The 16,806-nt window shown below is 41.0% G+C and overlaps 1 protein-coding gene across 6 annotated transcripts in view; it reads right to left on the reverse strand.

Moving 5' to 3' along the window:
* Positions 1-1,066: 1,066 nt before the first annotated feature.
* The window catches only part of LOC143280885 (mitogen-activated protein kinase kinase kinase kinase 5-like), a 59,329-nt gene continuing 43,589 nt past the window's right edge, over positions 1,067-16,806 (reverse strand). For all 6 annotated transcript variants that reach the window (XM_076585638.1, XM_076585636.1, XM_076585634.1 and 3 more), the window contains one exon: positions 1,067-1,506. In XM_076585638.1, coding sequence (XP_076441753.1) covers positions 1,419-1,506 — 88 coding nt within the window. In that variant the 3' untranslated portion in view covers positions 1,067-1,418. The remainder of the gene's footprint in view (positions 1,507-16,806) is intronic.

Raw genomic sequence — 16,806 nt, forward strand, 5'->3', positions numbered from 1 at the left:
CTGGCTGCTGAAGCAAACACTTCACACTCTGCAGGTTTTACACTCACTACTGGCAAACACAGAAATGACGCTGATCCTCAAATCTGCAAAGTGGATCATTCTAAATTGATATCTAAAATAATGAACTGACTTCAAACACCCGACACTGGATTTTTCCATAGTAAGTTTGTCCCATGAGTGTGACATCCTGCAGTTCAATACAGCTATATCAGAGCATTCAATTTCAATTACCCCCCAGGATCCTGGTGGATGTATCTATTATCTGAAAACCTGCTCCTGGACAGTCACAAACCTATATATCTCCCCTATCCTAACAGAGGTGGCCAGGAAGATTCTGACTTATGATGGTATTTTCTTCATTTTCCCAATGGTTCTGCATATTTTCAGCACTCAGTCCGGACTTTTCTGGTCTGCTACATGGTTCAGGAAAATTCCACTGGATTTCATGTGTCCATGTTATCATGAAGTACAGTTAGCATGGGGGCCAAAAGAATTATGTACACACTCAGAAGATGGTCTCAAAAGCACAACTTGGTGAAACTAAAACTATTTAGGAAAAGGAAAAAAAAAAACCTCTGTGAAGAAAGCTGTGATAACAAAAACTCTTTCAGATGAAAACCCTTGAAACATGCCAACTGTGTAAAAACAAACCCAAAAATTCTGCATGAACTGTGTCCAGTAACATGAAACACAACTGAGTCCATGTCAGCTGACCCATTTTTAGTTTCATTCAACACTTACAGTCTAGTATTTTGTTAAAAATCTTTTCTTTTAACACACCTGAATTTTGGGAACAATGCCAAATAAAGTCTGTATTCAACTGATGACATTTACCATAAAATCAAAAACTTAAAGTTTATTTGCATTTTTTCTCAATTCTACTTTTATATGGGTGATTATCTGAATTATCTCTGTAATGACAAGAGCACATTTATCTAGCTGTTGTGATGAATATGCTGAATGTTGTATTGTGTGTGATGTTTTCATGTGCATGCATGAACATAAATTACTGTCAGTGTTTGGATAGATGTCTGTGCACATATATGTATCTGTTTTGTCATTTTAGTTGTTTCTTTTGTTTTGTTTTTTTAAACATTTACATGTCAGTTTTTACATTATACAGTGTAACTGAGCATGTTTTCATAGAACAGTACAACATATAACTATCTTTGCATTATCACTGCTACTTGTCTTCACCAATCTTGCTGTTTGACATGCTTCATCTGAATGCTGAATGAATGTTTTCACCTCTACAGCAGTCATCTCAAAGGTTTTCATCCAAATCATCCTTGTTTTCCACAACCCTCTCTTGCAGCCAGACCAGGGAATAGACAAAAATGTATAAGATGTGTCAGCTGTGTGAAGAGCAGGACGCACAACAGGAGAGAGGGACTGCAGGTGGAAGAGTGTCAAGTCTCTTAATAGGTGTTCTCGTGGCCGGCCAGCACATACAGGTTGGAGGGCGCGTCAGGGTCTGTGGTCGGCCGACTCTCCAGCACAATCACTCTGAAACAATAACAAAAGAACCTTCTAGCCAAGGTACAGCCAATCATTATACACATTTTCTTCTTCTTTTTAAAAAAATATTTTAATTAGAAACCTCTTAAAAGTCGCATGACATAAATATGTCACCTTCATTATAACAATAATAATAAAAATCCTCAGATGTGCAAACCCCCTCTTCATTGTAGATGGAATGCTCCTGACAATGTTTTCAGACAAGAGTATTATGACTCCCATTCCCATCAGTGAGAAAGGTTAACTTGAATTAGTCTTTAAGTGCAGAATCTGATGAGGAAGGCAATGCCCTGTAACTAGTGTAAGGAGGGGGTGTGGGAGGGATAAAAAGCCAAGAGTATTTTTATGATTCCCATCAGTGAGAAAGATTAATAATCAAACATGAATTAGTACTGAAGTGCAGAATCTAATCAGGAAGGCAATGCCCAAGTTTTTGATTCATGGTATGTAACCCACTTTGTCTCCTGACTGGCAAGAATGGGGGAAAATAAAAAAGCATAGTAATGTAAGACCCACCAAAAAACACTGTGCCTTTATTAACATTATGCTCCCAATGTCTAAATGCAGTATTTTAAGGTAACATGGTACAGGAAAGTCCATTTACACAAAAACAGTACTGTGTAAACACTAGTCTAAGGTAAACCTAAGAACTGACATGCCTACTTATTTAAACCATTTATTCATCAAAGTTGCTCACAGCCCACCTAATCACACACTGATATATCAGAGCTGAAAACACTGTTAATTTCAATGTTGATCCTGCAGAACCAGCATGGAAAAAAACGACAAGAAAATTAGGCATAAATACAGCCATTTCCATGCACAGAAACCTATGAATGCCTCAACCATTGACCCCATTCTGTCTTTTTTCTTTTTTGGCCAGATGATTACAAAAAGCAACTGAACACAACCATTATTATATGTAATCCACAAAATTACATATAATAACAGGCATACAAAACCAAAAAATTACAGCAGGCAATTCACACATCTTAGGGAAAAAACAACAACCCAACAACAAAAAGCAGGAATGCTCGATTATCAAGTCCAGAAAAAGACAAAAATAATCAAACCTTTTTAGGAAAAAAAATATGGGTGGATGAAGTAACAAGACAGAAAATAAGAAAGGGAGTGACGACAGAAAGAAACGGAAAAAGCCAGAAAAAAAAAAGGGTGAGAGAAAAGAGCAATTTTTTGCACAGAAATTCCTGAAGGTGGGGGATGCGCTCTGTACCGAAAGCCCCACCTACCCTACTAGTTTGATTTAAATACTTAAACAATTTTAAAGTTTAAATTTAATGGCACAGTTGCCTAACTCAACCAAACAACAAAGTTAAAATTAAAATGTTTGTGTTTAAATTTTTAATCTTTTCAGGCTGAAGTTAAATTTAGGTTGGTTTAAATTAGTAAATTGGCGGTTGAAGTTAAAAACCTTTCGTTTTGAGTTTGTAATTAGTTGAAAAACAACGACAACAATGAACATTGAAGTTGTTTCTGGAAAGAAAGTTTTATTTTTTTTGTTTGTAGTAAAAAAACAAAAAAAAACAAAAAAACAAAACAAAAAAACCCCACAAAAACTAAAGATAGTCATTTTAATTTAGTACATGTTCTTCAAGTTTTAAGTTGTAATGCTTTCTGAAAATGTCCATCATCAACAAAGAAAGGGAAGGCTTTCTGAAAATGTCTATCATTTACAAAGAAAGGGAGATGTGGCATAATGCATGTTCATGATGTATTTGAGAGATTCCGGTAATAATCACTTGAGCTTGGAATCTGGAATGGCGTCCTCATATGTTTATCATTGTGCTTGAGATTTACTGTTAAAACCTAACAAACAACCAACCAGCACTACAGCACACAACACGACACCCTCCCCCTCCCCAAACCCACAGGAATATATTTGAGAGCAATGGTGTATATAGGACATCAACAGAAACTGAGAAAGCAGAAAAAAGAAGAAGAAAAAGTTCCAGGTAGCAAAACAAGGACATCCAATGAAGCTCTAAATCATAAAAAAAATAAAGGATAACAAAAAATCTGAGACAAAAAACAAGAGAATGGTAAAAATGAAGGGCACTCACTCACACACTAAAAACAAGACAATTAATCTCTATCACTCCCATCAACCTGGGGACAAATACCATTTGCTTCTGCTGTTTCTGAAGTACACAATCCAGGTTACAACTGTGATAAATCTTACCAAAAGGAACATTAAATGTAGGCAAACACTCTCACTCGTCAGGGCACCAAAGCTTCCCTTTGTTGCTCCTAAATGTATCACAACAACAACACTCTTGACAAAAACAGATCTGGGTCAATCTTCCGATGTTTATCTTGTGAGACAAACACACTGTATCAATGCAGTGTTTGGGTTGTTTTTGTTTGTTTTACTTCTAGTTTTGTTCTGTTTTTGCTTTCCTTTCAACATCAAATTGCTTATGTAGAAGCCCTAGAAGTTATGAGAAGAGAAACAAGAGCAGGAGATGACTGAACTAAGTGAGCATGAAAAGAGGGAGGGAGGGAGAAACAGGGTCAGAGAAAGACAGACATATGACAGAACGAACAAACACACATGCCAAAACAAAACTTTCTTCATCTCAAGTCCAACTCCATGGCACCGTGAAACTTTTTCTTCTTCTTCTGATGTCTAGTGTAACCCCATTTTAGTATCTATATGATACTATATCACCCTACCTCAACCATCTCCTTCCCCTAATTCTTATCAGTCCATTTCACAGATCTGATTTAACTCTAACCCCCACACCTTGCCAGTATACCACTGTTGTGTCATGAAAAAAAAAAAAACAAAAAAACTTACAGAAAAATAAATTGTAAACAGAATTCTCTTGACTAGACATCCTGTCCTTGTTTCTCTCCTACATAAGCCATCATCTTCACTAGTTTTGACAACCGAACTCCTCAACCCTTCACCCTGAACGAAAATGTTCTTGGCCATCTGCCAAAGTCCACAGGAGAGATATTTTTATGGCCTACTTCAAGCAGTAATTGGCGTGATTTTGTATCTTCTGAGGTATTGTAAACAGTAGCAAAGCACGTACAAGGCACCTTACCTGACACAATCTCAGAGATTTGAGTTTTGTCTGGGCAGCTACATAATCTGGACTGTTATCTTCCTATGTTGTTCATGAAACAGTGTTTTCTAGCAAGATGATAATTTTCAAACTATTCCATAATTTATCTTCTTCTTTTTTTTCAACAAGCACTTTTCTTTCTTCTTTAATAGTGACTGCCACCACGTTCCTCCCTCTGACAGTTCCCATGAACATTCAACACTGAAGAATTTGACTCAAACTTTGACACAAAAATTCAGGACACCTATCATTATTTATGTTATCTTATTTTTTTATTTTTTTATCTTTTTTTTTTTTTTTTTTAATTTTTACAAATACTATACTTTAGAATGATGATCTCTCCCTCTTTGTAATTTGTCTCTGTTAAGCAGATCCATTTAGTTTTGACTTTTGACTATTTGAGACTATGTCAGTATGTGAGATGGCTGAACTCTATGCTTCCTTTCATAAGAAATCCTTAGAGATGATGAGAAACCTGCAAGGATGGTCATGAAACTTGAACTGTCATACTCTCAAAGACACATCTGTGACACTCAACTAGTTGTGTACCCTTCCAAGGTGTGCACTAGTCTACAAATGTCGCAGAAAGGTAGAGAAATAGGTGACAGGATGACATCTAAATAAAAACAATAAACAAATGAATAAAATTTTCTAAGACTCTGGCAGTAACATGATTTGTGCCCCAACAAAGGGTAGATCTGCACATTGAATCAATTGTTAAAAACATTTCTGTTGGCTTAAATATCCTGTCTGCCCCCTCTCTCTCTCTCTCTCATTCTTTCACACAAAAGAGAGGCCAGGAGATCGACACAACAGACAGACAGGACAGTTTCTGAACAATTTTCTCACTGAAGACTGTGAGGCAGGAGGAAGGAGGGGGAACAGAGTGGAATATCACCCCCCCCCACCCCCTCCTGACCCCCAACCCCACTCCTAAGACCCCTTAAGGTCCATGTGACCATCAACAACTTCTTCAAAAGGGGAGTTGTAGAGAGGGTGGGGGTGGGGTGGTTATGTGGTTATGTCTCCACAGACAGTTCTTGAAGGGCAACCGCCAATTAGGTCTCTTCAGGCCTCTTTGGGGTGGGTGGGTTGTGGGGGTGAGGAAGGGGGGGGGGGGGGGGGCAGGGGGGAGGGACACAAAGGGCTGGGTGGCACCCACAGGGTGACCCTCATCCAGATGACTTTCTCCGACCTTAGCCACTCACACCCAAAACCAAATGGGGCACCTGTCTTGTCAAGAGAGGAAAGGAGGACGAGGTTTAGCCAAGGCCCAATAAAAGAGAAGATTTACGGGCCTGTTAACTCGTTTACTGGTCTATTTGTCCCTCTAATCTTTCTAGGTCTGTCTGTCTGTCGGTCAGTCTTTCCGTCTGTCTCTCCTCTCCCCCCCCCCTACCCTCTCTCTCTGAATCTCTTTCTCTCTCTCTCTCAGACACACTGATGTCTTGAAACTGAACATAAATTGTAAAGTAAGCCATGTCTGTCAATTAACAATAACATTTAATTGTTTTCTTAAGTATACATAAACTAATATAGATAAAATATGTAGCGATAAACTTATATGTGTGTGTGTGTGTGTGTGTGTGTGTGTGTGTGTGTGTGTGTGTGTGTGTGTTTTAACTGAATATGTGTTGTTTTACCACTGTGAACATGCCAAACAGATAAAAATGCAAACAGAGAAAAAGAAAGATTAAAAGCTGTAAAAACATCTGTTCTAAACAATCTCTCTCTCACATCATCTCACAGTCATCTACTTCATACGAACAGTTGTCACAATGATAACAACAATGACTGGATTCAGAACATCTATCCAATTCTGCCAATACATCAGAACTGACACACAAGTGCTGGTTGAAACAGTCTAGCAAAGCCTCTGTTCTACTTTCTTTTTCTATAATATAATTCAGCTTCAATTAATACTTTTTCTAGTAGTGTCTGCCATTCATCTACATGATTGTGTGTTTTGTGTGTGTGTGTGTGTGTGTGTGTGTGTGTGTGTGTGTGTGTGTGTGTGTGTGTGAATGGATGTGTACTGGTTTCATTGATCTTATGATTTCTCATGTGCTTTTCATTGTCAAAAGGCTGGCCACATTAAATGGATCCTTGATAACAACTCCATCTCTCTACAAAAAAATAAATAAATAAAATAAAATAAAAATTCACAGTCAAGTTACATTCTAAAATCAACCCAAATTTCTTCTTCTCGAGGAAGATCAACAAGCATACATTATATATTCTCCTTTTCACAGGAGAAATTAAAGGAGAAATAACATGATCATCATTAATGTTATTATCATTCTAAAAGAGCAAAAATTAGGGAAAATAAAATTTCCTGAAAAAACAAACAGAGGCAAACAACAACAAAAAAACCACTTTCAATTATACCTAATAAACAGAACCTCCTTTCTATTCACTTGTGCTGCTTCATGTGGGTGCTTGTATAAACTGAACACTTTCTGCATACATTTAACAATAACATGTGCGCATATATATATATATATTATATTCATGCACTCGCTCTCTCATGTGTGCACACATGCATGCGTGCACACACTCACAGAACACAAAGCATCATAGGACTTCCTGGTTTAGCTGGTGACACAGGGCTCCCCTCCCTCCCAGACTCCCCCTTTCCCCCTGCCCCTCCCTCCCATCCTGCCCCCTTATCATTTTTTTTTTTTTTTTTTCCAACTTTCCACATCACCACCCCCTTTCCTTGGGTTCCAGCTGTCTTCCCTGGCTTTAAAACGCCATCAATCATCCTCGACTTGCTGGGTGCACAACCCAAGGTAGTCCATGTGCCTTTTCTTTCCCATTTTCCTTACTACTGAGCTGAAATGAAAGGCTCACAGCATGTGCTCTGTAGTTTGTCGTCTTTTGTCAACTCGCTCCCATACAAAGACACCCACAGCCGGCTATTCACATGCAAAAACAAGACATGCCCCATTTCCCTTTTCTGAAAAATTTAATGTGCACTTTTCTGCACAGTGTAGGATCCTGGGCAAGAGATGGTTGCCAAGGAGTGACGTGTATCAGTATCAGTATCAGTAGCTCAAGGAGGCGTCACTACGTTCGGTCAAATCCATATACGCTACACCACATCTGCCAAGCAGATGCCTGACCAGCAGCGTAACCCAATGCGCTTAGTCAGGCTTTGAGAAGTGTACTAACAGGTACAAACAGACTGACAGGAATGTGCAACTGAACAACAAGACACAGAAGAATATAAATAATCCACAATCTATTTAAATCATGCAGCCAAATATAGAATTCTATTAGGCCATAAATAATGGAATCATGATATGCTTCCTCCAAACAACACAACAACAAACATACAATTCGTTAAATGTAGGCGTGTGTGTGTGTGTGTGTGTGTGTGTGTGTGTGTGTGTGAGTGAGAGAGAGAGTGTGTGTGTGTGTGCGTGGACGTGTGTGTGTGTGTGTGTGTGTGTGTGTGAGTGTGTGCGCGCGTGTGTGTATATTCACGTGCATGCATGCATGCGTGTGACTCATTCAAATGTCGAAAGAACCTCAAAGAGTCAATAGACACAATGTAATATCAAAACACAGAAATTTTTTTAAGAATTTTCCTGTTTTCAGTCCATACTATACATGTATATACACATATGATATGTGCATGTGCGCACGCGTGTGTGTGTGTGCGCATGCATGTGAGTGCTTGCATGTATACATGCATACATGTTTGAGACTCAGACTCATTCAATTGTCAAGAGAATCCCAAGGGGTCTGCAGACACAGTGTGGTAACAGCACAGAATAGAAAGCAATTTCCGGTTTTCAATCCACATACACAAACGTGTGTGTGTGTATGTGTGCGTGTATGTTTGTGCATGAACGCATGTGTGCAACAGCATGGCTGAAACAAAAGGGGGTGGGGGCAGGTTTGTGGCCACCACTGATCAAGCTTAGAATCAGCACAAAGCCTTTGTTTAAAGGAAGAGCGACAACCAATAAACAATGCTACCCCCCAGCCATGTGTTCACCAATGAACCAGGAAGAAGAAGAAAAAAAGGTCTGAATCCCCAGGAGGATGTACCGGGGGAGGTGGGGAGGGGGGGGTGTATGTAGATGGCAACAAACAAAACATGTCTGTGCAGACTGGTATACCTCCACTGAAAAGCTTTCAGTGTCAGCAAGCCATGATGAATGAGACCACAGGGTGTGCATAAAATGAGACTCGGTTGTTGTTTTGTTAAAGGTTCTCTTTGTTGTTGATTTCTTTCTTTCTTTCTTCTTTTTCCTTCCTCAAATTTCCAATGAAAAGAATTCTGATGGAGGCAAATACTTCTGTGTTACTCTTTCTTTCTTCCTTTTTTCTTCTAAAATTTCCAAATGTGTTTGCAGAAGTTAAGTATTCTATGCTTAAATAAAAGAACAACTATCAACTCAACAGAATCAGCACAGCACTGTTTGTTGCTGTTGTTTTTTGTTGCTGTTGGGTTGTTTTTTTGGTTTTTTTTGTATTTAAAAAAAAAACCTATTAAAGATGATGATGATGATAATGATGATAATAATAATAATAATAACAGTAATAATTCCAAATCAAAATCATAAGGAGTCTGCAGTTCTGGCAATGGACCAAGTCAGTACCATCTTTCAGAGTGGAGCAGTAGCCAAGCGGTACAGAGTGCCTGACAAATAAGTAAGTGTCCTTACTCCGTGGTTCAATTCATACATGGACCAGAACTTTTTTCTTTTTTCTTTTTTTTTAACCCCACACCCTCCTCAACCTGACTCTGAGAGGAGGTATGGGAGCTAATCTTCTGGATGAGATGATAAAATAAGATCCAGTGTACTGTATGCAACTAAGTGCACATAAAAGAACATATGGCAACAAGAGAGTCATCCCTGGCAAAATTCTACATAAAAAAAACCAAACCTGTACTGACAGTAAAACCAATACACTAGCAGACAGGGGAAAATAAAGAGAAAAACAGGTGGCATCGCACTGTGCTCTACCAGGAAACAGCTGCCCAAATTTCACACAGAGAAGTATGCTACGAGTATGACAAGGAAGTAGTCCCCGATCCAAACAAATCCACTATCCCCACTACCCCCACCCCAGTATAGTCACTGAAAACAATGTTTAACTCTTTCCATACGAACGGCGAAAGAGACGACGTTAACAGCGTTTCACCCCAATTACCATCATCAAAATATTGCAAGCGGAAGGCTCTTATACTGAAGACGTGAATGTTGACAAAGAATACCACAATTCTGACGACGGAAGCTAAAGGTTGGGTCATTCAGACACCCACTGGACATCCAAGGGGTCTGTGTATAGGAGAAGAGAGGACTGGCCGTAGTGAGTGAGTTAATCGATTTCTAAATATTAACCACTGTCTTAGTTACAGGATCCAATATTTGAAGCTACTAAAAAAAATAAACATAAACACTTCCACTGAACGTACACACACACAAACAAGCGTTTTTCTTTAAATGCCCATTTTTCTCATGTATTTCCCCTCCCACACTCACTCATTCACTGGTCTCTTGCTATCCAAATTTCCTGCCAGGTAAAATCAGTATAGCTTTTAGTGAATGTGTCTAAAGAAAAGAACGAACACACACACATATACAGAAGCACGCGCATACACACACATGCACACACACATACACACACAGAGTTCATGGCACACCTTACCAAACATGCTACACTGCTGTGTTAAGTGTTGGTTATGTCTGCTGTCAAGACTTCAGGCTGACGAGACATTCAGTGAACACATCCTAGGTAATGAGGGGTGGTTTGCACGCACTGGCTTCCAACTTCTATCATCAAACTGCCAAGTGTCAAACCACTATCCAGGTGAGTGCTGGACCAAGACAGGTAAATGGTTTACACCTGTCAGGGTTTTTTTTTTGGGGGGGGAGAGAGGGGAGGAGGGTGTTGTGTGGGTGTAAATGTGATCCATGTGTTAATGGAAGGGAAAGGGGGTGGGTGGGTGAGAGAGAGAACGAACGAACGAACGAACGAACGAAATTTTATTTTACGAGGGTAAAGGAGTAAGCACAAAGTACTTTTTTACATCCAGCCCTCTGGGCATGAATAATAATTGGAAAAAAAGCAACAAAGTAAAAAAAAAAAAAAAAAAAAAAAAAGCGAGAGTCAATTCACAACATCAACGTCAAAATTGCATAAGCATGTGCAAACATAACATAGAACGTATGTACAATACAATATCGTGATAGATGAATAACAACGAGGACAATAGGGTAGGGGCGTGGTGGAGAGCGGAAGGAAGAATGGACAAGAGGAAGAGTAAAGAAGGCAGGGGAGGCTGACAACAGACAGATATAGTGACAGTGACAGTGGAGAGACATAGAGACTGACAGGGGAGGAGAGAGGCGTATATATATTGACAATCTATACATGATTTTTTGTTTATAATTGATATGTGTCACATAATCACATGTTTTTCAATAAATGTGCACGATATATGTTTTTAAAGTTAGGGATGCTTTTTACAGTGTTTACATTGAGGCAGGATAATAATTCATTCCATAAACAGCCCCCTGAATAAGACAGACTAGATTTAAAAAGATCGATCCTTGGAAGTGGTACCATAACTTTATGAAGATGACGATGAGTGTTGATTACAAATTTATTCTTCAGCGAGGGGGGAGCAAATCCAGACATGATTTTGAACATAAATAGACCTTTGTTAAATAGAAGTTTTGTTTTCAGTGGGAGGATATCGAGAGCTTTATAATCAGATACAGTCAATGATGAAGATTTTAAAAGAATCAATTTTACAGCTCTTCTATGCAGACTCAATAGAGGTTTTATAATACTGTCACTCGCCGAATCCCACACTGTCGAAGCATAGTTAATGTGTGATTCTATATAAGTACTGACAAATAGTTTTCGGCAGTGAAGATCCAAAAAGTGTTTGATTCTAGACAGTTGATAGATAGAGAGAGAGAGAGAGAGAGAGAGAGTAAGAGACAGAGTGAGAAAAAGCGAGAGAGAGACAGAGACAAAGAAGGCAGAAGAAACAGATGTGGGGTGAGGGTCCAGTGAAAGTATATCAAATACATGCATCACCACTAAATGTTGTAATCCACAAATTACCAGGTTAGAAACTATGTTTACAAACACTTTCTTAATTCGCTATTGCAGAATGGTTCTTTCTTTTTCATCATGGCCTGGCTTCGCTGACGAAGATCTAGGAAGGGCGTTGTCCACGTCTGATGCAGGCACGCTCATGGCTGACAAGGCCAATGCGGGAAAAGCAGAGTCGGCCGCAGCGGTTGCAAGGGAAAGTCTGGTCTGGGTTCGCGGCTGCAGCGTCGTGGTTCTTCCTCCTTCTGCGTTTGTCCGCAAGGCTGGCCCTGCGGTTGTTTTCGAAGGAGGAGACAGCTTGGTGGATGGTGCGTCGCCAGGTCTCTCGATCAGCGGCTACTGCGGACCACTGGCGATGGTCAATGTGACAGGCACTGAGAGCTTTCTTCAAGGAGTCTTTGTATCTCTTCTTGGGTGCTCCTCTGTCACGGTGGCCAGTGGACAGTTCGCCATACAGCGCGATCTTGGGCAGGCGGTGGTCCTCCATCCTGGACACGTGCCCTGCCCAACGTAGCTGGGTCTTTAGCAGCACTGCCTCGATGCTGATAGTCTTTGCCTGCTCCAGGACCTCGACATTTGTGATGTAGTCACTCCAGTGGATGCTGAGGATGGTGCGAAGGCAGCGCTGGTGGAAGCGATCAAGCAGTCGTATGTGGTGCCGGTAGGTGACCCAGGTTTCGGAGCCATACAACAGGGTGGGCAGTACAACAGCTCTGTACACGCTGATCTTTGTGTCTTTCTTCAGGTGTTTGTTGTTCCACACTCTCTTGTACAGCCTGCCGAATGCGCTGTTTGCCTTTGCAAGTCTGTCTTTCTTTTTAACACACACACATACAATCTACTCCATGTTACTGCACAGTAAGACAACAGTATAAAACAAAACTTGCCAATGTGGCAATGTGTGGACAATCCATCAATGCTGCTGTCATAACTAAACAACTGGCTCATTAAGACTAACTAAGAGTATCTAAACAAAACAGTACAGCCGAATTACCTATAATTTCATGAAGTGCAAAAATAAACGAAAACAGAAAAAAAAAAATCAAGATTTCTGCTTTTAAAAAAAAGAAGAAAAAAAAGAGAAAAGACAAAGAATACTCTTTACACAATTTTCATCTCTCATTGAGAAAAATTTTTTTTTACAGGTATGCACATACTGAGCTTGAGAGAGAGTGAAGTGAGGAAGACAGCAAGACAGATAAAGCAACTGAAAGAACCCAAGAAAAACATGTCTAATGCATTCACGTAACCTAAAACCAACAGATACTACTGTGTATTCACAAACTGGAAGACGTGAGCAGTTGCAAGAGAAAGCAAACCAACTAAAAAAAAGAGTCATAAAAGAGAGCAAACAGTTTCTCCCATCTCTCTCTCTCTGTGTTCCTCCACCATAAAAATGTCAATAATGTCTTAATGAACTCTGTTCGTTCAACTGCCAAGTACTAGTCCCGCGAATCTCCTGCCCATAGCTGGCCTTCATATGGGAAAACTCATTGATTTTCAAAACTGTTTACACCTGATTAAGGTGGTTGTCAAGGTAAACACCTGAGACGTGTCTGATTGAATAAGAGACCACATCTGGTGCTTTTACTGAAAGCAAATGTGAAGAGAGGGGAGTGGAGGTGGGGGTGGGGGCCCCTCAACAATAAACTATCATTTCAACTACAGACATCATAAAAAGCCAAGGACTACTTAAGAAAAGCAGGCATGTTTGGTTGTTGTTTTTTCCTGTCTTCTTCTTCTTAAAAAAAAAAAAGAAAGAAAATTATGAGTCTTTACTTGTGTTGGCTGCATGTGGTCTACTTCTACAGTTCTAGCCTCTGAATACACAAACAGCTGTTTCAGGCAAACATGCACCACGAAGAACTTGAAGAATGCGCTTGAAAAATCAATGTTTTAGTCCCCAAAATTAGTTATTCAGTGGTTTAAAAATGAAAGCCGCGGTGTTTTCATTGTACAGAACTGCAACAAAGCACCTCTGGTTATGAGTGGTGCCCATTACATTAGCTGTATACATCACTGCATGCCAAAAATTCAGCATCATTTCAACATGCCCTCAAGAAAAAAACTGTCCCAAGTGGTCTTCAACTTTTCGTGAACCCTGTATATCTAAGGTTCTGTGACAGTGTGAATGGCTGCCAACAAAGGAACCTCACTCTTTACAGCGGGATAGTTTTCATCAATCATTTTTTTAACCAATCTGCACAAATGAAGCAGACATTAAATTTTCAAATCAAATGTACACTTTTTGTTTTGTTTTTTGTACTCTTCAGACATCTGTGCAAACACAAATTCCTTCATTATCAAGATACGAATGAGGAGACTAGTTGCATTAGATTTATTTCACAAGCTCAAGGATGAGAGCAGACAATATGCCTGGATTACAGAACTGGTACCACAATCACTGGCTTCACATTCTTTTTGCATTGTCTACAAATCAGTGTCACTGTTAGTGAAGAACTTTAATTGCTGGAACATTCTTCCTTTTTCTTTACCTTGCCCCAAGCCAGAAAGCATTTTTTTTTTAACTTTGATTATCAGGTCTTGGCTAAAGCCCTGGGGTGTACATGCGTGTGTGTGTGTGTGTGTGTGTGTGTGTGCGCGCGCGCACGCGTGTGCGCATGTGCATGCACCCATGCCCGCAGTTTTACCTTTATTGTATTAGAATTCCCAGTGGAAGGCTTTCAGCCCAGGCGCTCCAGTAACTATTACTGTCAAAGTGTCATTACCATGATTATCACAATTACGCATCATCATCAGTGGAACTGTTAACCCAGTCAGCCAGACAGGCGCTGGCTGCAGCCTTACAACACCGGAATTGTCAGTTCGCTCTCTCTCTACCCCCCATCCCCACACCCCCAAACAGCCCTGGCAAAACAACTGCCCCTCCCCTACTCCACCATCATCCTTCCCTTTTCTTTGAACACACACACACACATACACACACCACCACCACAGCCGCCATCACACACAACCCTTCCTTCAAGACATCCTTTCTAATTCTATTCCAATTCAGACAATCACAATGTAACGAAGCCAGCCAACACAACAACAACATAAACCATCACACCTCTACTACCAGTGTTTGATCTCCCCCATTCCCCACAGCAGGGGTGACAACTTTTTTATTCTTCTCCACACACAAACAAGCCCTGTGTTTACCTTGGGCCCCCCCTCCCCCCCATCCCCCCATCTTCCTGATACCCTCCATTGATTACCTTCAATGAACATCACTGCGGTGGCCTGCTTTCTGTCAGCTTCATTAACTCAGTTTACTGTAAACACCAAGACTGAACAAAGGTTGGAGGGTAGGCAGTGTGAAGGGGGTTGGGTGTCTGGGGGTGGGGGGTAGTGGAGTTTGTTGGGATGTGGAAGGGTTGGTGGGTAGGAAAAATGGGTGGGGGGTGTGGAGGGTAGTGGTGAGAGGGAACTGTTTGAGGGGGTGGGGGTGGGGGGGGGTAGGAGGTGGAGGGGGGGGAGGGTAGGGGTAGAAGGGTAGGTCCAAAATTCCTTGAATGGTGGGACTTGAATGATGTGATGCCAAGAATTATGAACAAGTGATTGAGTTAAAGTGTGTTGGGGGGGGGGGGGGGGGGTATGGGGAGGGGGGGAGAAGGGGGCTGGGGGTGGGGAGGGGGGGAGGCATGCAGGCAAGCAAGCCCTTACATGTGTGTGTATTATGTGTATGTCTGGATGTGTGTGTCCACAAGCCTGTGTGCATTTTTCACTGTGTGGTGCGTGCATATGCACACGCATGTGAGTGCAGGCGTGCGTATCTGCATCCACATGTCAAAATTCTTTTTGTCAAGAGCATCAACTGTGTAAGACAAGTCAACCATAAACGCCACCCCTCCCCATTTTCAAAATGGACTGACTGCACGTCTCCCGCCCATCACTTAATACCCTGCTGCCATTTTCCTGCGGCAGAGAGAGCTTTTGAAGCACGCTGCCCTCTAAAGAATATCTTTCGCAAACTGGCATTCATTCAGTGTTTGACATTAGGAAGGTTCACTGCACTCGGAGGCTCTCTCTGCCTGTTTTTTATGTATTCCTTTCACAGCACTTCCTTGATGATTTACCTTAGTTCTATCCCTAGCTTTACCTTTAGAATTCTTATGCCCCTATTATACTGTTAGCATTGGAACATCTGTAAGAGAAATGTTCAAGAAGGAAAAGATAAAATTTGTCCGAGTGCAAGTCACCTGTACTTTCCTGCATAACTCCTCACAAGCACACATGTTTTATACACTTATGCAAAACACACACAAACACACACACATACACATAAGCAAGCAAGCACACACACACACACACACTCATGTACACCCATACATGATGTAATCACACTCATAAACATACTGGTGTGTGCACCCAGATGCACTCTTGCACACATGATGAATACAACTGTGTACATAATACATTACACTTGCTCACACGCATGCACATACATATTGGTAATGGTACATGTTTGCACTCTCACATCCACACACACACACACAAACACACACCCAACCACCTACCCACCCTGCGCCCCACCCCCAGCAGGTGCAAAAAGCCCACAAGAGAGAGACGCCAAGGACGCAGGCAGTGATAGCCTGGTGGTGGGGTGTTTAACATCCGACTGGCCCATTTTTACAGCTGGTGCAAGGTGACACACTCGCAGCATCCTGTGACCGACTGAAGGCCTCACAGCATGCACTGCTACCAGCCTGGCCACACTTCACACTACTCCAACATCACACACCTTGCAGGCATGCAGGGGACAGGTTAATTAAAGGCCAGACACACAGACAAACAGGACTGGACTGAATTACTTTTTTGTTACTACAGGGAAAGCATGCCACTGTGGTAAGTAACTGACTGACAGAGACAGACAGAAAGAGATGTAGGTGACACAGAGGGATAAAGAGACCGACTAGTGACATAAAGAAAGAGAGAGTGGTGGAGGGGAAAGAGGGAAAGATAGAGGAGAGATGGAAGAAAGACAAAGAGACAGACTTTGAAGCGTAGACAGAGACACGCTTTGACATTTATTATGATTTGATGATTTATGCTGAATATTTCCCTCTAAGCACAAATAAATCTGAAAGAAAGACAGAAGGGCGACTGG

Source organism: Babylonia areolata, chromosome 4 (assembly GCF_041734735.1).
Source record: "Babylonia areolata isolate BAREFJ2019XMU chromosome 4, ASM4173473v1, whole genome shotgun sequence".
NCBI lineage: Eukaryota > Metazoa > Mollusca > Gastropoda > Neogastropoda > Buccinidae > Babylonia > Babylonia areolata.